Below are 23055 nucleotides of genomic sequence, written 5' to 3'. Positions count from 1 at the left end.
TGTTTAAGTACAGGGACATGTCTCAGAATGATTGTCCGAAGTATCCAACCATATAATCTGTATCCGTATTTATTTTAAACCGTATGAAATAGAAAGCAGTAGTGCACTATGACTATTAGTGCATGGCCTTCAGTTGGGACCATACACGTCAAAAAACTGTCAAAAAGGAGGAAAAACCACTTCTATAATGATGAACTTCTGCGAGCACCCCTGTAAATTCTGGTATTGTATTAGCGGTAAGCTAACAGTGATTCACATGAAGATTTTTGGCCTTCTAGTTTAAACAAGGACACCTGAAGCTTGTAAAAGACGTCAATTTGAAGCCTGAGGGCCTGTTTGTGGATATAGATGACTCTATGCAGCTGAAAATGTAGTGTATATATTGGATTTTGGAATACTTTGACAGCATATTGTGGTGTATTCTTTTTTTAAAATGGGACTACAGGTCTTTTATATTAACTTAATGGAAGTTACTGAAGTGCAGTGACTAAATAATAGGAGGAAAAGCTCAAGAAATCTATTATTAAAAAGAAAACATGTTCATGCGTGGACATTGTCCCACACTGGATGCACATTTTTTTAGATTTAAGTCATAATCATTTTCAGAAATCACCTGAAAAGGTGTTCAAGGCTAGGCAACCCCCGCAGAACATCAAGTAAGGATTTTTCTTTCTTTTTTTGTGTGTGTAAAACAATCTTGTGGCTTGTGTTACTTACATATTAGTTTAATACTAGTTATCAAATGACTCTTAAGCTTAATGAAAGAATAGGCGGTTCAAATGGGGCAAGCACTGTTGAAACCTTTTCAGCAAGTCATCAGCAGGAAAGTACATTCACAGTGACACTGTGTGCCTTTGAATGACAGCATTTCACAATATTAAAGTAGCAATGAGTTTCAGAAATGATCTCAAGGGCTGACGGCTGTGGCAACCCCTGCAGAATAACAAGTAGGGGCTTTTTTGTGTGGCAATAAACAGCCCCCTGGCTTGTTGTCCAGGACTGCTGGTGCGCTTTTTTTTTTTTTTTTTTTTTTTTCCCAGTGTCTTCTTGCTGAATGAACGTGGATGCCTTTGAGAAGAAGGGAATGTTTACAGGATGTTATCAGTCTCTGCCGCCTGCCCCTCGTCCCTCTCTCTGAGTGGGCTCGCACGAATGTTCGCAAGGGGGATGGAGCCGATCCAAAGGGGGAGTGCCACAAGGTGAGAGGCTATATATACATGCGGACCCTGGGAGGCTGGTGCTTTGACACAGCTGGTCGCTGCTGGAACACTAGAGAGAGCACCTCAGTACACTTTACCCAGCTAACGGTAAGGTCTTCTCTTTTTTTCCCATTCTTTGTCTTTCTTTATTTTTTCTTTTTGTTTTGTCTGCTTTTGTGATTTTATTTGCTTTGCCATTTTTCTTTTTAACACAAAGCACATGAAAGAAAGTTGACAGAGCATAAAAGCAAGTCTTTTCACACACAATTCAGAACAAAATCTTTGAAATACATACATTACTGGCTGTTTTGGCTCAGGAGACACAGAGGTTCCTCAGAAGTAATGTGAGATGGCCGGATGTTGAGCTTAAGCAAATATTGACTGGCATAAGACTTTGTCTAACATTGTAAATATGGCTGGATTAGTAACCAAGGATGCGGTTTTGAGCTGTATAGGTTAGTTGCTGAAAAAAGATTGTGCCTACAACAGTGATCAAAGGCAAGGCATTTTTTTCCCCGTTTTTCTGGCCATGATCTCAAAGGTTCTGGCGCAGACTGTTACGTCTGGCTGAGTTGAGTGAATCATAACAATTGAGGTGAGAAAAATCTTGGCATTTGCGCTTCTTTTCTTTTAAATTGGATACTCACCCGTGGCGGCACGGTGGCATGGTGGGTAGCGCTGTCACCTCACAGCGAGGAGGGCCTGGGTTCGATTCCCCGGCCGGGCGGCCAGGGTCCTCTCTGTGTGGAGTCCAGAGACGTGCAGTCAGGCCAATTGGTCATGCTAAATTGCTCCTGGGTGTGAGTGACTGTCTTTCGGCCCTGCGATGGACTGGCGACCTGTCCAGGGTGTATCCTGCCTTCCGCCCGAAGACTGCTGGGATAGGCTCCAGCATCCCCCTGTGACCCTGAAGGAGAAGCGGCTTAGAAAATGGATGGATGGATGGATACTCACCCTGGAGTGGCAATATTGTTGCAAGGGAGGATGTGATCAGAGCCTCATTAAGGATCAATTTTAATAAGTATAATTTTTTTAATCCAGATTTTACTAGAATGCTGTCATTGACGTTAATTCTTGAGTCATCAATGGATTCCAAATGTGAAAATTCTTATTGTTCAGTGAAACAGAATGACCTTAATCACGTAATCTGGAAGTCGTTATGGGAAACATTATCACATTAAGAATGGGTAAGTCCTTCAAAACATACAGAGAGGTCAAGATTAGCCCAAATTCAGATTGTACGTACTTTGAATTCAAGCTAATTTTGTATCAGGTCTGTTTTTATATACTGACTGGTCGAAAGACTGTGGCTTATATCACTGAACAAGTGTAATGGTTACACATTTTCTCAGATCTGGGTGTGCCTTTTTTTCTGTAGTGTACGCAGGGTCTTGGGAAATGAGATGTGTGTGAGCTTATCTCCCCTGTGTAATCAAAGTACCCAGAAACGTCCAGAAATGCTCAGCGGCTCGGGCGTTTAAATGTCTTTTGCAGCAGCCCATGTTGAAAACAGATGTCCTATACTCTTTTTCTAGCTCTGGAACAGTAACTCACCCCCTTTCGTCCAGCATTATTTCACAACCCTCTTCGTCATGAGATGCGGTCATAATTTGCCTTATGATGTTTACTTTCAACCACAGCAAACTTTCAGTATGTTTGTTCTCATTCATGCCCGGTAGACACCTGATCCTGCCTAAGCTTCAATTGGAAGGTGTGGTGTATTACAACTTTGGGCATGTACAGAATTTTATTTTCCCACAATTTGTTGGCCTCTGCTTATGAGAAACCTGCATACCCATGTCCACAGTGCAGCAGTTTGCAGAATTGCTTGGTTTCTGTGATCTGCATGTCTCGGGTTACCTCAAAGATCTCATGTTGGGGAAATAAATATGACCCTTACAGATGACCCGCATTGATTCTGGCATTGATTTTTGTATTGTGGGTATCACTTGGCAAAGAGGTTTTTACATGACTTATCTCGCTCTGTTACAGAGAGAGCACTTGCCTGGCCCTTAAAGGATTAAGACAGGGCCTCTTTCCCGGCATCTAAAATGAATCGTGTGGAAGAATGGGTTCTGGAGAACAAGGGCAAGATTGAGAAAGGAGTGGAGATAATGGGTCAAGGCTGCGAGATCCTGGCAACCACCGTGGGCCAGTTCCACCCCATCCTGGAGGCAGTTTTCGTGGCCTCGGCGGAGCTCCTCAGCAACCCAGAGGGCAAGGAGGCCAAGTACCTTGCAGAGCAGTTTGAAAGGGTCAATCAGAAGCTGGAAGGGATCCAGGATGAAATTGACAAAATAGCCCTGGAGCTGCAGCGAACATCGATGAACAAGCAGAACTTCGACCGCGAGGCGCAGATGATCAGCCAGTACGAGAAGTTTCAGGAGTTCGTCCTTGCCCAGCCCAAGTTCAAGGAGAAGAAGAAGGAGAAGTTCCTCAGCCACTTCGAGAACACCGATGGCGATCTCAATATTGATGCTTTGTACAACGCTGTCACAGGAGAGAACACGTCTGGAGATGCAATGCTGGACACGGTGGTGACCACGGAGCAGCGAAGCAGAAGGGCAGTGGAGGAATTCTGCGCCCAACTGAAGAAGCTGTTTTTGGTCGGGATCATAGCGGTGATGGGCCACACTGCCCTGAAGGACGGGGCAGTTGGGGAGGCTATGGTAAAGAAATGGCAAGACCGCATGGAGGATGTGGAGAAACGCATGAAGGCGGCAGTGGATGAATGTATAAACAACTTCCCTGCGCAAGCCAAGATGGATGTAGAGCACCAACTTCTGGAGAAACCAGGCAGTGTTGACCCAGAGTTTGCCAAATTCCTGCTGGATGTTCTTGCCAAGAAGTATGACTGGGTCTGCTGGTCCATCAGGGTGTTTAATCATGGTGGCTTTTTTTTCTGGAATTGGTTGGCCGGCAAGATTTATCATGGAATTGGCGGAGGTGGCAATTTTTTTGACATTTTGACCAAAAATAACATAAGAATCGTGGTGTCTTTTAGTGTGGACCCCAAACCGCTCAACAAAAGCCAACTGCATGATCAGATCGAGAACCAAAGGCTTAAGGGCAATATGGAATCTGTGGCACAATCTCTGTGCAACAGTCTTCCCAACTGCCTTGTGCATGCTGTCAGCCGCTATAAGACAATTGAGGAAACCAACAACTTCCAACCAGAATGCCATTACTATAGTATCCACAAAAGGGCATACGTTTGCATCCATTCAGAGTAGTCGACTATAGATATGAGAAATATCAGAATGGCAATCACTTGTTTCTTCTTTTGGCTTTTTTGTATCAGATTTTATTAAAGATCTCAGCACTAAGAAAGGTGGGAAGTGCATGAAGAAATCCATTTTCGCTATGGCTTCTTTTTCACTGTACAATGTATAAGCACTCTGTGACATTATGAACTTTAACATGTTTAATCAAGATTGTCTAAGAGAATTGTGTATGTCTGGGCAAATATTGTGTTCTGTCAAACTCAGAAAACAAAGCATGGTAGTGCGAAACGTGCAAATATAAACAGCATTTGTTGATTGAATGAAAATCTGTGATGCTGGCAGCCTCAACATATTATTTTTAGGAATGATATTTAGGGTGGGAAGAAAAAACATTCCAAACTTTGTCAATGTATTACCAGATGTGTAAGTCCATACTGTCTCTTTTCATGTGTATGATGTCTTTTAGCCTGTATAAATAATATACTGTATTTGCAAAAAATGTTATCTGGACTTTTGTTTGCACAGATAAGCAGTTTAGGCCTTACACGGTCCAGTCTGACAGCAGAAGGGACAAGTCTCACGGAAAATAAAATGCTTAAAAGCGTAACTGCGGCCTACTTTCACTAGTCGAACCTCAGTGTGAAGGAGAATTTCACTGATTTTCCAAGATTTCTATGCTTAAATAATTAGGAGTCAGAACTGTTCACTGGGGTGGTAATAGGAACCAGACGTCGAACGCTATCGCATGAAATGATCAGGGATACGCCTCGGACATAGGTTTATGGTAGTTTTGAAATGAGGTTTTGACCTCGTAAGGAGTTATTATTTCAGATTTACCACTATTTTACCCGTGTCAACACTATATTGAACACTCAAATATGTACAGGTGTAATTCATTCTGGACTGTATATAAAATGGCCATATTTGCGATGGAGACATCACAACCCCTGGTTCCTATCACCACCACTGTAAAGACATCAAAGATACCAAAGTTTCTCTGAAACACACCATTTCATATCAAACCACCCTGAATAACTTTGTTTACATCTGAAAGAGTGGATTTAAGACATTTTTGAGAAACTAATGGAGTTCCCCTTTAAAGTCTGTGCATTTTAACAGGCTAAGGCAAGCTCTTCTCTCAGGAGCATGGGGTGTGCCTCAAGTTAAGATCTACCATTTCTATACGTCTTTAATAAAAACTGAAAATGTAGTATATATTGGATTTTGGAATACTTTGACAGCATATTGTGGTATATTCTTTTTTTAAATGGGACTACAGGTCTTTTATATTAACTTAATGGAAGTTACTGAAGTGCAGTGACTAAATAATAGGAGGAAAAGTAGCGAGTTAGCATGGTGCGACATGTCGCAGTAACACGAAGATTCGAAATGCCGATGTATACACTGGTCCCTGCCACATCTCAGTTCAAGAAACACCACAGCTTCCATTTAAAGAGAATCTCAAGTCAAAAATCAAACTTGCATTCAGATCAACTGGAGTTACTGAGTAATGAATGTGTATACCCTGCCAATTAGCATGGAAAACCACCAATAATAAATGGAAAAGCTCAGCAAATCCATTATCAACTAGAAAAACTGTAGTAGTCAGTTTCAGAAATCAATACATTCTAATCAACTTGCCTTGCCCCAAATACAGTCTGTTAGCCAAGATATTCTTGCAGGCTTGTCTTTTGAGATTTGCATTGGAGTTACATAGTAATGAAAGCAGGTAACCTACCAATTGCATTGGAGTTCCAGAGTAATGAAACTATATACCCCACCAAATAGCATCACACAAACTGTACACCTAAATCACACTTGAAATAAGAACAGAAATTCGGTTGTAAAAAACAGGAAGCACACGCACCAACTTCAGCAGCAAGTTTTCAGTTCTTGTTTAAGTACAGGGACATGTCTCAGAATGATTGTCCGAAGTATCCAACCATATAATCTGTATCCGTATTTATTTTAAACCGTATGAAATAGAAAGCAGTAGTGCACTATGACTATTAGTGCATGGCCTTCAGTTGGGACCATACACGTCAAAAAACTGTCAAAAAGGAGGAAAAACCACTTCTATAATGATGAACTTCTATGAACTTCTGCGAGCACCCCTGTAAATTCTGGTATTGTATTAGCGGTAAGCTAACAGTGATTCACATGAAGATTTTTGGCCTTCTAGTTTAAACAAGGACACCTGAAGCTTGTAAAAGACGTTAATGTATTTTAAGCTTGTAACAGATTGAAATGCACAGGTCAGGCTTTCACTCATATCACAGATTTCCAGCAGGCCTAGATTTTTTTTCCTCACAAAATTGGTCCCATCCCTTAAAATTCTAAATTGTGGTTGATTCCAGTGTCGGTTCCTGATTTAATAAGTGATGATCTAATGTGTAAGGCCTTTAGTTTAGCTCCTGAAGTGCTAGCCAATGGGAGAGCTGTATCTACTTAGAAACCATGGAGACCCAAAAATCCCTGGACGTGTTTCTCTCGGGCATTTGAAGTTCTCACTTCCAACCAAAACAGTAATATAAGAGTATTACTACAACACTCTGACAGAATGTGTAGGATAAGGGGAAAATTCTATAAATCTGATTTTTGGTGGAACCATTGGTTTAAATACAATGATTAGTCACTCTGGCTCAGCGTGTCACAGAGAAAACGCCCCAGCACAAAGGCTCTGGGTCAGCCTATCTGGCACGCTGTGGATGGAGAAACAGAGGAGTCTTTCACTGCATTGTCAAGCACTGTGACAGAAGTGACCCAGAAGCCATAAGAATGGGGGGTTGGGGGTGGACTAGCATGTTTACCATTCACACTGCTTACACTGATGATGCACAGCGGCTCAAAGCAGTCAGGTCAGTTTGGGCCATCATCTGAAACTGCTGCAAGAAGCAACTGTCTACCATTTCCATACGTCTTTAATAAAAACTGTAGACGTTTTTTTTATCAAACCCACTGTTGGTGAGGAAACATGTTCACAGATTGACACTGAGTTTTGAATAATATTTGCATTTTGCTATTTGAAGCCTGAGGGCCTGTTTGTGGATATAGATAACTCTATGCAGCTGAAAATGTAGTATATATTGGATTTTGGAATACTTTGACAGCATATTGTGGTATATTCTTTTTTTATAGGTCTTTTATATTAACTTAATGGAAGTTACTGAAGTGCAGTGACTAAATAATAGGAGGAAAACATTAACAAGAAAACATGTTCACGCATGGACATTGTCCCACACTGGATGCACATTTTTTTAGATTTAAGTCATAATCAGTTTCAGAAATCACCTGAATAGGTGTTCAAGGCTAGGCAACCCCCACAGAACATCAAGTAAGGATTTTTCTTTCTTTTTTTGTGTGTGTAAAACAATCTTGTGGCTTGTGTTACTTACATATTAGTTTAATACTAGTTATCAAATGACTCTTAAGCTTAATAAAAGAATAGGGGGTTCAAATGGGGCAAGCACTGTTGAAACCTTTTCAGCAAGTCATCAGCAGGAAAACACATTCACAGTGACACTGTGTGCCTTTGAATGACAGCATTTCATGATAATAAAGTAGCAATGAGTTTCAGAAATGATCTCAAGGGCTGACGGCTGTGGCAACCCCTGCAGAATAACAAGTAGGGGCTTTTTTGTGTGGCAATAAACAGCCCCCTGGCTTGTTGTCCAGGACTGCTGGTGCGCTTTTTTTTTTTTTTTTTTTTTTCCCAGTGTCTTCTTGCTGAATGAACGTGGATGCCTTTGAGAAGAAGGGAATGTTTACAGGATGTTATCCGTCTCTGCCGCCTGCCCCTCGTCCCTCTCTCCGAGTGGGCTCGCAGGAATGTTCGCAAGGGGGATGGAGCCGATCCAAAGGGGGAGTGCCACAAGGCGAGAGGCTATATATACATGCGGACCCTGGGAGGCTGGTGCTTTGACACAGCTGGTCGCTGCTGGAACACTAGAGAGAGCACCTCAGTACACTTTACCCAGCTAACGGTAAGGTCTTCTCTTTTTTTTTCCATTCTTTGTCTATTTCTTTTTGATGTCTGTATTTTTTCTTTTTGTTTTGTCTGCTTTTGTGATTTTATTTGCTTTGCCTTTTTTCTTTTTAACACAAAGCACATGAAAGAAAGTTGACAGGGCATAAAAGCAAGTCTTTTTACACACAATTCAGAACAAAATCTTTGAAATACATACATTACTGGCTGTTTTGGCTCAGGAGACACAGAGGTTCCTCAGAAGTAATGTGAGATGGCCGGATGTTGAGCTTAAGCAAATATTGACTGGCATAAGACTTTGTCTAACATTTGTAAATATGGCTGGATTAGTAACCAAGGATGCGGTTTTGAGCTGTATAGGTTAGTTGCTGAAAAAAGATTGTGCCTACAACAGTGATCAAAGGCAAGGCATTTTTTTCCCCGTTTTTCTGGCCATGATCTCAAAGGTTCTGGCGCAGACTGTTACGTCTGGCTGAGTTGAGTGAATCATAACAATTGAGGTGAGAAAAATCTTGGCATTTGCGCTTCTTTTCTTTTAAATTGGATACTCACCCTGGAGTGGCAATATTGTTGCAAGGGAGGATGTGATCAGAGCCTCATTAAGGATCAATTTTAAGTAAGTATAATTTTTTTAATCCAGATTTTACTAGAATGCTGTCATTGATGTTAATTGTTGAGTCATCAATGGATTCCAAATGTGAAAATTCTTATTGTTCAGTGAAACAGAATGACCTTAATCACGTAATCTGGAAGTCGTTATGGGAAACATTATCACATTAAGAATTGGTAAGTCCTTCAAAACATACAGAGAGGTCAAGATTAGCCCAAATTCAGATTGTATGTACTTTGAATTCAAGCTAATTTTGTATCAGGTCTGTTTATATACTGACTGGTCGAAAGACTGTGGCTTATATCACTGAACAAGTGTAATGGTTACACATTTTCTCAGATCTGGGTGTGCCTTTTTTTCTGTAGTGTACGCAGGGTCTTGGGAAATGAGATATGTGTGAGCTCATCTCCCCTGTGTAATCAAAGTACCCAGAAACGTCCAGAAATGCTCAGCGGCTCGGGCGTTTAAATGTCTTTTGCAGCAGCCCATGTTGAAAACAGATGTCCTATACTCTTTTTCTAGCTCTGGAACAGTAACTCACCCCCTTTCGTCCAGCATTATTTCACAACCCTCTTCGTCATAATGAGATGCGGTCATAATTTGCCTTATGATGTTTACTTTCAACCACAGCAAACTTTCAGTATGTTTGTTCTCATTCATGCCCGGTAGACACCTGATCCTGCCTAAGCTTCAATTGGAAGGTGTGGTGTATTACAACTTTGGGCATGTCCCTACATGTCCAGAATTTTATTTTCCCACAATTTGTTGGCCTCTGCTTATGAGAAACCTGCATACCCATGTCCACAGTGCAGCAGTTTGCAGAATTGCTTGGTTTCTGTGATCTGCATGTCTCGGGTTACCTCAAAGATCTCATGTTGGGGAAATAAATATGACCCTTACAGATGACCCGCATTGATTCTGGCATTGATTTTTGTATTGTGGGTATCACTTGGCAAAGAGGTTTTTACATGACTTATCTCGCTCTGTTACAGAGAGAGCACTTGCCTGGCCCTTAAAGGATTAAGACAGGGCCTCTTTCCCGGCATCTAAAATGAATCGTGTGGAAGAATGGGTTCTGGAGAACAAGGGCAAGATTGAGAAAGGAGTGGAGATAATGGGTCAAGGCTGCGAGATCCTGGCAACCACCGTGGGCCAGTTCCACCCCATCCTGGAGGCAGTTTTCGTGGCCTCGGCGGAGCTCCTCAGCAACCCAGAGGGCAAGGAGGCCAAGTACCTTGCAGAGCAGTTTGAAAGGGTCAATCAGAAGCTGGAAGGGATCCAGGATGAAATTGACAAAATAGCCCTGGAGCTGCAGCGAACATCGATGAACAAGCAGAACTTCGACCGCGAGGCGCAGATGATCAGCCAGTACGAGAAGTTTCAGGAGTTCGTCCTTGCCAAGCCCAAGTTCAAGGAGAAGAAGAAGGAGAAGTTCCTCAGCCACTTCGAGAACACCGATGGCGATCTCAATATTGATGCTTTGTACAACGCTGTCACAGGAGAGAACACGTCTGGAGATGCAATGCTGGACACGGTGGTGACCACGGAGCAGCGAAGCAGAAGGGCAGTGGAGGAATTCTGCGCCCAACTGAAGAAGCTGTTTTTGGTCGGGATCATAGCATTGATGGGCCACGCTGCCCTGAAGGACGGGGCAGTTGGGGAGGCTATGGTAAAGAAATGGCAAGACCGCATGGAGGATGTGGAGAAACGCATGAAGGCGGCAGTGGATGAATGTATAAACAACTTCCCTGCGCAAGCCAAGATGGATGTAGAGCACCAACTTCTGGAGAAACCAGGCAGTGTTGACCCAGAGTTTGCCAAATTCCTGCTGGATGTTCTTGCCAAGAAGTATGACTGGGTCTGCTGGTCCATCAGGGTGTTTAATCATGGTGGCATATTTTTCTGGAATTGGTTGGCCGGCAAGAAGTATCATGGAAGTGGCGGAGGTGGCAATTTTTTTGACCTTTTGACCAAAAATAACATAAGAATCGTGGTGTCTTTTAGTGTGGACCCCAAACCGCTCAACAAAAGCCAACTGCATGATCAGATCGAGAACCAAAGGCTTAAGGGCAATATGGTATCTGTGGCACAATCTCTGTGCAACAGTCTTCCCAACTGCCTTGTGCATGCTGTCAGCCGCTATAAGAGAATTGAGGAAACCAACAACTTCCAACCAGAATGCTATTACTATGGTATCCACAAAAGGGCATACGTTTGCATCCATTCAGAGTAGTCGACTATAGATATGAGAAATATCAGAATGGCAATCACTTGTTTTTTCTTTTGGCTTTTTTGTATCAGATTTTATTAAAGATCTCAGCACTAAGAAAGGTGGGAAGTGCATGAAGAAATCCATTTTCGCTATGGCTTCTTTTTCACTGTACAATGTATAAGCACTCTGTGACATTATGAACTTAACATGTTTAATCAAGATTGTCTAAGAGAATTGTGTATGTCTGGGCAAATATTGTGTTCTGTCAAACTCAGAAAACAAAGCATGGTAGTGCGAAACGTGCAAATATAAACAGCATTTGTTGATTGAATGAAAATCTGTGATGCTGGCAGCCTCAACATATTATTTTTAGGAATGATATTTAGGGTGGGAAGAACAAACATTCCAAACTTTGTCAATGTATTACCAGTTGTGTAAGTCCATACTGTCTCTTTTCATGTGTATGATGTCTTTTAGCCTGTATAAATAATATACTGTATTTGCAAAAAATGTTATCTGGATTTTTGTTTGCAAAGATAAGCAGTTTAGGCCTTACACGGTCCAGTCTGACAGCAGAAGGGACAAGTCTCACGGAAAATAAAATGCTTAAAAGCGTAACTGCGGCCTACTTTCACTAGTCGAACCTCAGTGTGAAGGAGAATTTCACTGATTTTCCAAGATTTCTATGCTTAAATAATTAGGAGTCAGAACTGTTCACTGGGGTGGTAATAGGAACCAGACGTCGAACGCTATCGCATGAAATGATCAGGGATACGCCTCGGACATAGGTTTATGGTAGTTTTGAAATGAGGTTTTGACCTCGTAAGGAGTTATTATTTCAGATTTACCACTATTTTAACCGTGTCAACACTATTTTGAACACTCAGAAATATGTACAAGTGTAATTCATTCTGGACTGTATATAAAATGGCCATATTTGCGATGGAGACATCACAACCCCTGGTTCCTATCACCACCACTGTAAAGATATCAAAGATATCAAAGTTTCTCTGCAACACACCATTTCATATCAAACCACCCTGAATAACTTTGTTTACATCTGAAAGAGTGGATTTAAGACATTTTTGAGAAACTAGTGGAGTTCCCCTTTAAAGGCTGTGCATTTTAACAGGCTAAGGCAAGCTCTTCTCTCAGGAGCATGGGGTGTGCCTCGAGTTAAGTTCTAATAGGGAAGGGAACCTACGTGGTGGGAAGCCGTGCTAAACCGGACTGCGTAAAACTGCTGTGTTTATCTAACTGTCGAAGGTTTCAAGGTGAGTTTTTAGTCTGCAAGGACACGAATTCATCTAATAAACTTGAGTGGCCCAGACGCCGTCCTTCAGTGCAGGCTGTAATGGTATGAGGAGCATGTTCCCATGAAGGACAGAAGTTGAGTAAGTTAGTTTTGGGCGTTGTTCCGTCTGAAAGCACGTAATTCTCAGAGTTTAAGCAGAATATAAGTGTGGGTTTTTTTTGTTTTCATGGTGGAATGTGATAACAGTTGGCCTTCCTCAACCTTTAGAGTCAGTCATTAGCTTATAAACATCTCGTGAATCGTTGAAAACGACTATGATATGGCTATAGCCTACCAGGAAGTAGCCTTCTCCAACCAGTCTGGAGTAGGCTTCATATTCACCAGGGTGTTTTTTTTTTTTTTTTTTTGTAATTTCCCGTTCCACCTTAAATAGTGCAGCAGCTTCAGCCTGGCGCCTATGCAGGCCTATGTGACCGCCGCGCCATTTAAGGTGGAACGGAAAAATTCGCGTCACGTCAAGCTCGAGCACAACTTTCCGGAGGCAGTGAACGAATTGGCTGTAGCTAATGCGAGTAGTTCTGTCAGAAGGCAACTATAGCAACTTTAATCCAGGCCTGGGTCTCTAATGTGAACTGGACAGTGGTAAAAATCGGACTTAAGTGTTGTTAAATGTTTTCTTGGTGCGTGTTTTGTACGAAAGACGTCGACCGGGCAGCTACACCACACTGTCTGAGTCACACCGTGTTGTTTACAGCTGATAACGGCCGTTCTGGTCACTCTTCCTCAGCTTGGAGTTCAAAACTAAGGGTCAGCTTTTGCTCTGGGCACCTCACTGACATGTTATTTGAGTGCTAACGAAGCGGTCAGCTTTTCTTTTTTAAACTGGGGCATTTTATTTAAACCTATCCTAGAAGAAGTGTGTCATTAGAGCTGGACGATATGGAGAAAAACAATATCGCGATACTGGTGTAATAATTTATCATGATATTTTACTTTTTTTTCTGGCATCTGAAGTGATATCGTGCCACATTTTAAAATGCTGTCAATAATTCAGTGATTTGTATGCAACCTACATACTAAAATACTCCAAAATAACTAATTACGGCTGTGTGCAAAAGTTTGAGCACCCCATTACATTTTGTTCATTTTTTTTAAGTTATAATGTGTTTTTTTGTTTTTTTTTAAATATATTTTCCTCCCAATATGTTAAAATCAGCCAATACACAGCAATTGTGCATTAAAATGTGCAGGAGTGTGTTCTCTGTTGAGCATAATGTAATGAAATGCGCTTGGGAAGTATTTTTAAGTACTAACAATATCCTTGATATGTTCAGAAAATCATATTGCGACACATTTTGCAGTATTTTATCATGAAAATGATAAATACTGCCATATTGCCCAGATCTGGGTATAATACCACTTCTAGATCCGATACCAATTTATGATTTCTGATGTCCAGATTAGTTTCGATTGTGATATTTTATGTGTTTACGGTGTCTGCATTGTGCATAACTCGAATTATAGGCTTCAGTTCACTTTCAATAAATACGAGGCCTCCATTTAACTGTTATTTAAAATGTAAGATGGCAAAGAGTGCACAATACTGATCTTAAAACAGTGCAGCTGCGCTGTAGATAATGCAGAAATAAACCTGGTTTTGCTTCGTTTTGGTCCAAGAAAAGTGGTTTATACAAATGATTGCAAAGGGGAGACCCTTGGAGGGGCTTACAGTGGTCTGGGAAGGTTTAAACACCCCCGGCGGAGAATGGACTTAAATACGGCATTTTTAATTCAGCAAATAAATAGCAACTGTGCATTGAAATGTCCATGTATCATTAATGTTCATGTAGAAAATCATGAGTCACTCGACCAGTTGCGTCCAGATTTTTGCATATGACTGTATTTTTTGGACACTTGATTTTGCTCATCACAGCCTTGCTTAGAAACCTCTTTGCAGCGTCTCAGACCTCATATAATGTGCCTGAAACCTCAGCCACTGCCCAGTATATTATCACTGCATTAGTGGTGTGTTCTGGTGTAATCTCCTCAACATAGGCGCTCTCTCACAAAAGTGCTGCAGAAGCCCAAGGGAGGAGGGGGTCAGATGAGGAAAGCTGTATGGGTTCTGTCTGGTGCTTTTTGGTGCAGTGTAGAAAGAGCACAGTATAACAGGGGGGATTCGATATTGCAGTGGAAGCTTATTTAATGTCCCACTGTTGAACGTGTGAGAAAGTGGAGCAGCTCTTTCGATCTATACGAGCTCACTAACCAATCTCAGATGTTTCTATCAAATACAGTGAGTGTTCTGACAAATGGCGAGCGTTCATGTGGTCTGACAGCAGCATTATTAGGTCAAATTGAACTTGAATTATGTTCTTTAAGTCTTAAGACGTTCATATGGCAGTAAATGTCAGTGTTTGTTGCAGTATCAGTAAAAGTGTCAGTGATATCTCGTGAAGGCCTAATTTTGTATCAGATGGTTCTGCACCATTTACACCCTCACCAGCAGTTCGGATTACATGTAGTTAATATAGAGCAGGATGAATAAAGAAAACTGTACCGATTGGAGGTTTATATGGTCAGCTCAGTGCACGGAGCTGGGAAAGAAGCTGTGCAGAAGGAGGGAGAGAGAGCCTAAAGTAGAAATGTGGGCAAAAACAAATCGCTGTCAGGAAGAAAAAAAAAAAGCTGACAGCCAGGTTTTCTTTGTCTAGTTTCCATGGTTACTGTCTGGGCTGCTTTGGAAAATGTACTCCTGCCCAGCAAGTTGAACTACCTTATTAATCATTTCCCCACCCACAGTGCCACTCACGCACCCTGAACACGGACAAACGACGCTTGTTTGTGGATATTGTAGTAATATTACATGTCCATTGGCGCGTTCTTGTAGATCTTCCAGTGCTTGTGTTTTCTAAATGAGTGTAATGTGTACTTTTGGACGTCTGGGCAAAATGTCAACAAAGATAATGCGTCGCTTCTGTTTCAGATGTGCTGTTAAAAGGCGTAAATGTGCTGTTTTGTGTGCATCATTTACACTTCATTAAAATATCGCTGCTGTCGTAAGAAAACCTCACATCTCCAGAATGGGAACTTTACAGGAGAAGGAAACAACCGACTTTACTTTTAATGCAAGTCAATGGAACCAGACTTTTTGTCCGAGTAAATTTGGGCCGTTTCTTTTTGTTCATTCGTTGTGACATTTACGCACACTGTAAAGCGCGACGAGTATTTTCCAATAATGTCAAAAACTGAAAAACAACAAAAATGCGAGGTTTTGTTCAGACGGCAGCAACGTTACATAACACGGCCAAAACAGTGAAAGCCAGTACTGTGGAATACATCTTATTCTCATGGAAATAATGGAGTGCTAAATGAAGCGACTTCAGTGCATCATTTACATTATGTCCAATGAAAGAGCTGTTATATTAACACTGTCAGTTTAATTGATCTTAATCCCCAAATCAGGTCTTAAATAGGAGCAATTTGCTCATACTTCAGTGTGATTTGAGAACCTGTTCTCAGTATAATGACTGGAGAGGCCCGACACTGGAAATGCCTGGTGTGTTATTGCCTCATTGCTCATGGGGTGTGTCGTCACAGAGTGGCGTGCTGTGATGGCAGAGCTAACTTGCTTTTTCTCTTCCTCTCACACAGTGATCCCCACTCACACAGCGCTCAAAGGCCCAAAAGCACCACAATCAAGGACTGTATGTAAGTTACATGTTTGCTACTTCTTTCTTAACATGAGAAATTACATTTATCCTGCTGTTAGAAGTGCTGTAACGTCATATACATATACCAGGGGTGTCTTCGAAGGGCTGGCATGGCTGCAGGTTTTCATTCCAAACAAACAGGAGTGCACATGATTCTACTTGATTAATCAGGTGATCTCAGTCTTCAGATAATTGGTCATGTGTGCTTCTGCTTTGTTGTAATGACTGGGTGGTATGAGCTGGTTGGTGTGATGGTTCATGTCATAGTGATAAATTGTGTCGCAATACAACATAATATGCTTTTCTGAGCATTTTGTGGATATCGTCAGTACTGACCACCTGCCTGTTTCATTATAAAGAGAGCAGAAATGGATTTAGTGCAACACAGTATGCGAAATATTGTATGAAAAGCATCATCGGGGTCATTGTATTCACATCGAGGTCGTTGTATTTAGTTTTTTTTTTTTCTTTTTTCTTTTTATGATATGGCGCTTCTGGATCGTTTTGAGGTATCGCAATATTATATTTTTGCCATATCACCCACATCTATTGCAGCCACACCAGCCCTTTGCATATACATTTGTACACCCCTGATATATAGTTTTATATTTTGTTTGCATCAAGTATTTGAACCTTACAGATTCATTAACCACTTAAACTGCCAGCTTATTATTCAGTTGAATTGTAAAACTTATTATTGTGTAACTAACAAATTATTCATTAATTAGTAGACTTGTAGCATATATTCCTTGTTTGTGAATCAGTCTCATGATATTGGCCTTTTGCAGTAATATATATATATATATATATATATATATATATATATATATATATATATATGCAGTAATAGAGGGCTCTAAACGGTCAGCATTACTTTATTTTACTGTTTACTGTGAGCATCCTGACAGTTACAGTTTAAGATGTGTGTCTCTGAGTTTTGATGAATCAAGGTATTAATGCAGTCTAACAAAAGTGCATTTTGGACAAGGTAATGCAGGTCAGTCTTAACCCATGCTACATTATTGATAATAAACTGCAAGGTACAAGTAGAAATATAATCAAAATACTAATATACTTTATCCATATTATGCAGACCTCATAACTACTGTGAAATGATTAATTCCTAAGTCTTGTATTATATAACTTAATGTGTGGACCTGCTTACAGTGCTGTGCAAAACTAACTTTTCATTTGTTTAATTTCCAGTCAAAACAGCCAATATATACAGCTTGTTTTGATATTTCTGAGATACATATACAATAATTCACTTGTGTGAGGAAGGTAAGAAACTACCTCTACTGTTTATACTAGTTCAAAAACTACAACATGGGCATCAAAAATATTAAGAGATAGCAAAGAACCACGTAGACGTCAACATCGCTGAATGTGTTTTGGATTACTTGGTTTGTAAAAAGCAGAAAATGCAACCAACTTCAAAGACTGAACATTAGAGGAAAAATACCCCTGCTGATTCCTTTGTAAAACTAAAAGCAAGTCTCCTGAAAAGATTGGAAGCTGTACTAAAGGCTGGATAAATAAAGGGTGGACACAGGTTGGGTTCCTTCACCTCACAAGAATGAGCCATAATAACTTGTACCCAGTATCCCTTTTGACAGGAAATTAAATGATAAATGAAGGGTGTGATGTTTGCACAGTGCTGTATAGACCACTTTACAGGCTTTATCTGGTTTGTGTTTGAAGGAAAGTGGGAATTTGTTGCCTGACCTTCTGTTTTCTTTGCACACAGAGTTGCGCTGTTTGACTTCACACCAATCATTAAAAATGGCGGATAAACTTCAGAAATTAGTTGCGGACAAAAAAGATGTGGTGGAGACGGTGATGGAGGTATTTGAGCAGGGTGCGGAGGTGGTGGCCAGTATCGCTGGAGATTTGTTCCCGGTCTTCTCCATCGCAGCTCCTATCGTGAAGCTGGCACTGGATAACGTGGAGAGCAAAGAAGCGGAATACATGAAGGAACAGTTCCAAAGGGTCCGTGAGCGCCTGGAGGTCGTGTCAGAGGAGATCCAGCGCATAAACGAGGAGGTCAAGAAAAGCGGGGCGGATGCTGCTTACTTCTCAGTGGAGGAGAATCTGACCAACCTGTTCCGCAAGTATATGGACATCCTAAATGCCAAACCGAAATTCCGGGAGGCCAAGAAGAAGCAGTTCATGGAGCACTTCAGCAAGACCGGGGGCGACAAAAATCTGCACACGCTGTATAGCGCAGTTACGGGAGATAACTTTTCCGGAGAGTCTGTGCTGGAGATCACTCTCAACTATGAGCAAAAGAGCCGTAGGGCAGTGGAGGACTTTTGTGCCAGGCTGAAGCAGCTGTTCTGCATAGGCCTCATTGCCTTGATGGGCCATGCGGCCCTCAAAGGCAGCGAAGATGAGGAGCAGCTGCTGAAAGAGTGGGCCGAGAAGATGAAGGTGGTCCAGGAGAAAATGATCATTGTCATCGAAGACTGCATCAACAGCTTTCCGAGTCAGGCAGAGATTGACATCAAGAGGCTTGTGAGGGACAACAGGGACAAGACCAACCAGCAGCTTGCAGACATGATTCTGGAAGCCCTGAAGAAGAAGTACGACTGGATTGGCTGGTCAGTCCGTGTCTTTAACTCACCCACAGGCCTTTTCACCAGCAAGAAGGACTACCATTGCCCCACAGGAAAAAGCAGGTTTCAAGTGCCTACATCAGATGAGAAACTGAACGTTTTTGTTTCTTATAGTGCTTCTCCAGAACCTCTAGACAAAACCCAGATCCAACAGTGGGTCGAGGCCCAGAAGAAGCCCTCAGTTACAGAGGTTGCAGAGATCCTGTTTGAGAAGGTCCCTGTGTGTGTGGTCCATACCGTCAAGACTTCTTGCAAAGAAATGGCCTATGCCTGGAGCTTTAAAGATGAGCTTCACTTCTTTGAGCAGTACAAGAACTTCTACCTGTTTGTTCATTCTGCTTAGACACCAGTAGCATAGAGACTATAATGTTTTTTGGACCAAAAATAATCACTAATATGTTTTTATGCTGAGTTTAGTCCTCTTTAAGGACTCCTGCTATGCATACTTCCCAGTAGGGGTGGGCAATTTGGCATAAAGATAATCAACACATTTTCACACAATGTAATGTTGCACTAGATATAATGCACCAACAGTGTCACTGTACTATCTAAAATACTATTTTAATGTATGAGTATAATTATATAATTGTGATTCAGACTTGCCGTCTTGCAAACAAGGTCAGGAAACCACAGCAACACCTTCTAAACTTTATTCTACTTTAATTTAATTAAATGTGCCGTTTGTGAGGGTTTCCGAGTGGCACAACTGTCTTAAGTGTTGGCGTTTCATCAGGAGACTAAGTTTGATGCCACAGCTGTCCATGGCTGGGATCATAACTGGCCTCGCTCTCTGTGATTGGGTAGAAGCAGTGGGTCAAACATCACTCTGTGCAATGCTAGCCAGTGCTGGTATCTGTTAGCTGACATACCACAAACTCCTTCAGGTGCATTTCATGTAATATCGCTGTATTTTGATCATCATACACCTTTATTTATTATCACACGTGCAGGCTCAAACAAGAAGGTCTGGCTCGTGGTTTAGTCTCAAAAGCAAAATCAGCACTATACTGACAAAGGTATGATGACCGTGGATGTGTCTGAGTATATAAGTGAACTATCTATCACCAAGTTTTGACCGAGATCTCTTTAAATACTCTTTCAGCATGCGGACAATCATCTGAATGATCTGCTCGTGAAGGGGTCTGAAGCATAACTGGTGTTCTTTTGGATATTGCATGCAATTACACATATCCACCAGAGGGGTCTCCAAATCTCCAAATTTGACATAGTGTAGCTTTAAGAAAAGTTATTAAGTTTGGAAACCCCTGTTCTAGAAGTCCTGACAATACCTGTGATAGAGGAGATGAAATGAAGCTCAGACCTGGCCAGAACCCAAAATTTAGAAACCAATAATGGTAGATCTCTAACTCACAACATGCCCAAAAAGGCTTATCAAGACACAAGTTATGATGATGATGATGATAACATTGTCATATTGCCCACCCCTAATCCTCTGCAAATAGGTTTGCATATATAAAAAATGTAGAAAAGTATAAGCATTATTCTTACTTTGAGCAGGAAAGAACAATTATTTTAGATAATAAAGTACAACACTAACATTCTCTTGTAACGCTGAAGGCGATTTTGAAGTGAGAACGTCTGATCTTTGTCATTGCTAAATTTACACTGCCTTTGTACTCTGATATTTTAAATATAGCAGAAGTGCCTTGTATCTTTTGTCTCGGTTTATCTAGGAATATTTTTGGGGAAAATCACTCACTAATCCTAAAATACATGAGGATGTTTTGGAAAGAAAAGAATAAACCAATGAATTGAAGCGAGGAGATTTATATTCTCTTGATTCAGTAATGCGATTGAAGTGCCACCTCTTGAAAAACTGTAAAAAACACAGCCCTGATTTCTGCTTCTACACCTGTTTGTCCCTCTGTGCTTTTAAAGGGGAGATGACACTGTGCTCCATCTAACCTGGAGTTGCTACATTTCAGCAGGACCAGTCTGGACATGTTATAGCACAATTAGTATCGTGAAGGGAGAAGAATTTGTCACCCTATGAATGTTTTCCACAGCCCGCTGGAATGCCAGACGGTTTATCAGGCGGGTTTGTTGTTTTTTCTGTCTTTGAGCCACGTAACCGACTGAGATGTGCCTCCACAATGTTACTCATGGAACTATGCAGCCAGAATTGCACTGATTGACACTAGTTTTGGTGGTTGTTGTGGGCTGTTGTGCTTACTTGATTCAGATATGTACATCATGTCCTCGACACAGTTATTGCCAAACGTGTGTAGCATAAAAGAGAAATTTGTGGTGGTGTATTATGTTCTACTTGTGGAAATGTGCATATTTGGATTAAGTAAATTCATCATGCATCATTTTTTTTCCTATATTTTTTTAATTAGCCAGTGTCATGCAAAAAGTGTCCAAATTCTGGCCTTCAGCATGGATAACAACACCGTCAGTGGGTTTGTTGCAACTGTTTGCCAAGTGCCAGGTGTTTTACGCTGTTAAACGAATGCCCTTTGGTCATTTGATCTGTTTTATTGACCACTATTGAGAGCGTCTCGGATATATGCGCGAGAATTCGGCCGTCCTTTCTGCTTCTGAGCAAAGTGATTGAGACTTTGTTTGGATGTTACTCAAGCCTGGCTGGATTTAATTATTATGCTTATACGTTTTGTGCCTCAAACACATTTTGAAGGTTTTTTCTTTTCTGCTCTCCTGTAAAATGTTCTTTTTGAAATAAATATGATGTGTGACATTAGGTTTAGTCCATTCATTCCAGCCAGTGGCATGACTAGGATCTTTAGAGGCCCCAGTGAAAAACAAATAATGAGACCCCAAATGCAAAAATGACATGAAGTGAATAAAAATGACAGTGTAATTTGCTTGTTTACTGGCTGTTGTACCTCAGACCTGATGCTTTCTCAGGCCTGTCACTCCACCCACCGGTATGCACTGTTAACCTAAATGTTTACAGTATATCACCTATTTTAAATCACAACAATCAGGTTATATTTAGCTCTCTGACACGCCGCTGGCCAAGGGGGAAGGCTATGTAGATCGCTTGCTGTGCAACCGACATATTTTGATAACGTAGATGTTTTTCATATATTATTTGAATGGAATCATCTTGATTTTGGATTTATACATAACGAATGTATAATCTGACAGATTGCAGATGTCCCGCTTGAAGGTGGTCACCGTGGATGAGCCTTTCAATTGATGTTATAAATAAGAGGGAGATGCATGTCTGGCACTTCTGTCTGATGTTTTGATGCGTCAGATTGTGGATCACCCTTCAACTTTATTAGGTTTTGAATTTTCAGAGGTGGGTTTTCCGAGAAGAAGATGGTTTAGGCTGATTCTGTTACCAAACTAATTCTGACAAATCCACTCAGTCGTCCAATCCGCTCTACAGTCTGGCTGTTTTGCGCATGCATTGGCGCTCAGAACGCTCCTTTATTTTGTAATAGAACTTTTTTTTTTCTGTTGACACAATTTTTCCCCACATGAAGTTAAAATTGTAGTTGCAAAGGACTCCATACAGCAAGCACACAGTGTTCCTCCTTAAGCTTGTAGTGCCTGTAAAGTCTCTTATGTTTTTCCTTTGTTTTTCTTACATTTGCTCTGTATTTTAGATTGGATTGCAGTGGGGCGGTCACTATTATATTCATAATTCCTCTAATGAATTAAATGGTTTGCTCCAGTGTGTTAAATTCAGCCAATAAACAGTAGCTGTGTATTAAAATGTGCAGAAGTGTGTTCTCTGTAGAGGCTGTGTTAACCTGTCGTTTGACAGTGGTGACTGTAGGTTGGCTTCCATCAGGCTGTTTCTTACTGTAAGAGAGCGGTAATTTAAAATATGCATCATGCAAACTGCCAGTCACTGCAGATTTAACAAAAAGGTGAATTTTAGTCAATTAAGATGTTTTAAATTGAGTAATAAAGTTCACTCAATAATCCTGACCGACCTCTGCTGCAGCTGGTTCCTGGTTTTCCAGTCAGTGGTAACACAGCATAAAGCAGGGGCGTCAAACTTGACCGCTAAAAGGACCATAATGAGAAATCTCTACAACTCTGTGGGCCAAAGAAAACACCTGTGTTTGAAAACATTTTGCTAAAACCCAAACTGGACATTATTTATTCAAAATGCAACAAAGCGTCAACAGCACAATGCAGGCAATTAGATAGTAGACCTTCAAATATTACATGGGTACTTGGAGTATTAACAGAAATAGGCCACATAAGCTCCAGATAACTGTCAACCTCTTGAACTCCTCG

General features: G+C 41.1%; 2 protein-coding genes across 8 annotated transcripts; both read left to right on the top strand.

Moving 5' to 3' along the window:
- The first annotated feature begins 1069 nt into the window (after window positions 1–1069).
- LOC108433850 lies at window positions 1070–5030 on the top strand. The gene is made up of 2 exons (XM_017708684.2): window positions 1070–1307; window positions 3192–5030. Exon 2 carries the CDS (start codon window positions 3251–3253, stop codon window positions 4430–4432), a length of 1182 nt encoding a protein of 393 aa, XP_017564173.2. The 5' UTR covers window positions 1070–1307; window positions 3192–3250; the 3' UTR covers window positions 4433–5030.
- A 3148-nt stretch (window positions 5031–8178) lies between these two features.
- LOC108433878 (protein rapunzel-like) lies at window positions 8179–22522 on the top strand. Of its 7 annotated transcripts, none has more exons than XM_037534041.1 (3): window positions 8179–8406; window positions 16140–16196; window positions 17946–22522. In XM_037534041.1, exon 3 carries the CDS (start codon window positions 17981–17983, stop codon window positions 19154–19156), a length of 1176 nt encoding a protein of 391 aa, XP_037389938.1. In that variant the 5' UTR covers window positions 8179–8406; window positions 16140–16196; window positions 17946–17980; the 3' UTR covers window positions 19157–22522. The 7 variants fall into 7 exon arrangements, with proteins under 7 accessions (XP_037389938.1, XP_017564207.1, XP_037389937.1 ...); XM_017708719.2 differs by lacking the exon at window positions 8179–8406 and adding an exon at window positions 11258–12504; XM_017708722.2 differs by lacking the exon at window positions 8179–8406 and adding an exon at window positions 12531–12624.
- The last annotated feature ends 533 nt before the right edge of the window (window positions 22523–23055 follow it).

Source organism: Pygocentrus nattereri, chromosome 24 (genome assembly GCF_015220715.1).
Source record: "Pygocentrus nattereri isolate fPygNat1 chromosome 24, fPygNat1.pri, whole genome shotgun sequence".
Classification (NCBI taxonomy): domain Eukaryota; kingdom Metazoa; phylum Chordata; class Actinopteri; order Characiformes; family Serrasalmidae; genus Pygocentrus; species Pygocentrus nattereri.
This window is presented reverse-complemented; position numbering and strand designations above follow the sequence as displayed.

Coding starts and splice junctions, on each gene's coding strand:
- LOC108433850 (XM_017708684.2), top strand. CDS start 3,251: ATGAATCGTGTGGAAGAATGGGTTCTGGAGAACAAGGGCAAGATTGAG.
- LOC108433878 (XM_017708718.2), top strand. CDS start 10,070: ATGAATCGTGTGGAAGAATGGGTTCTGGAGAACAAGGGCAAGATTGAG.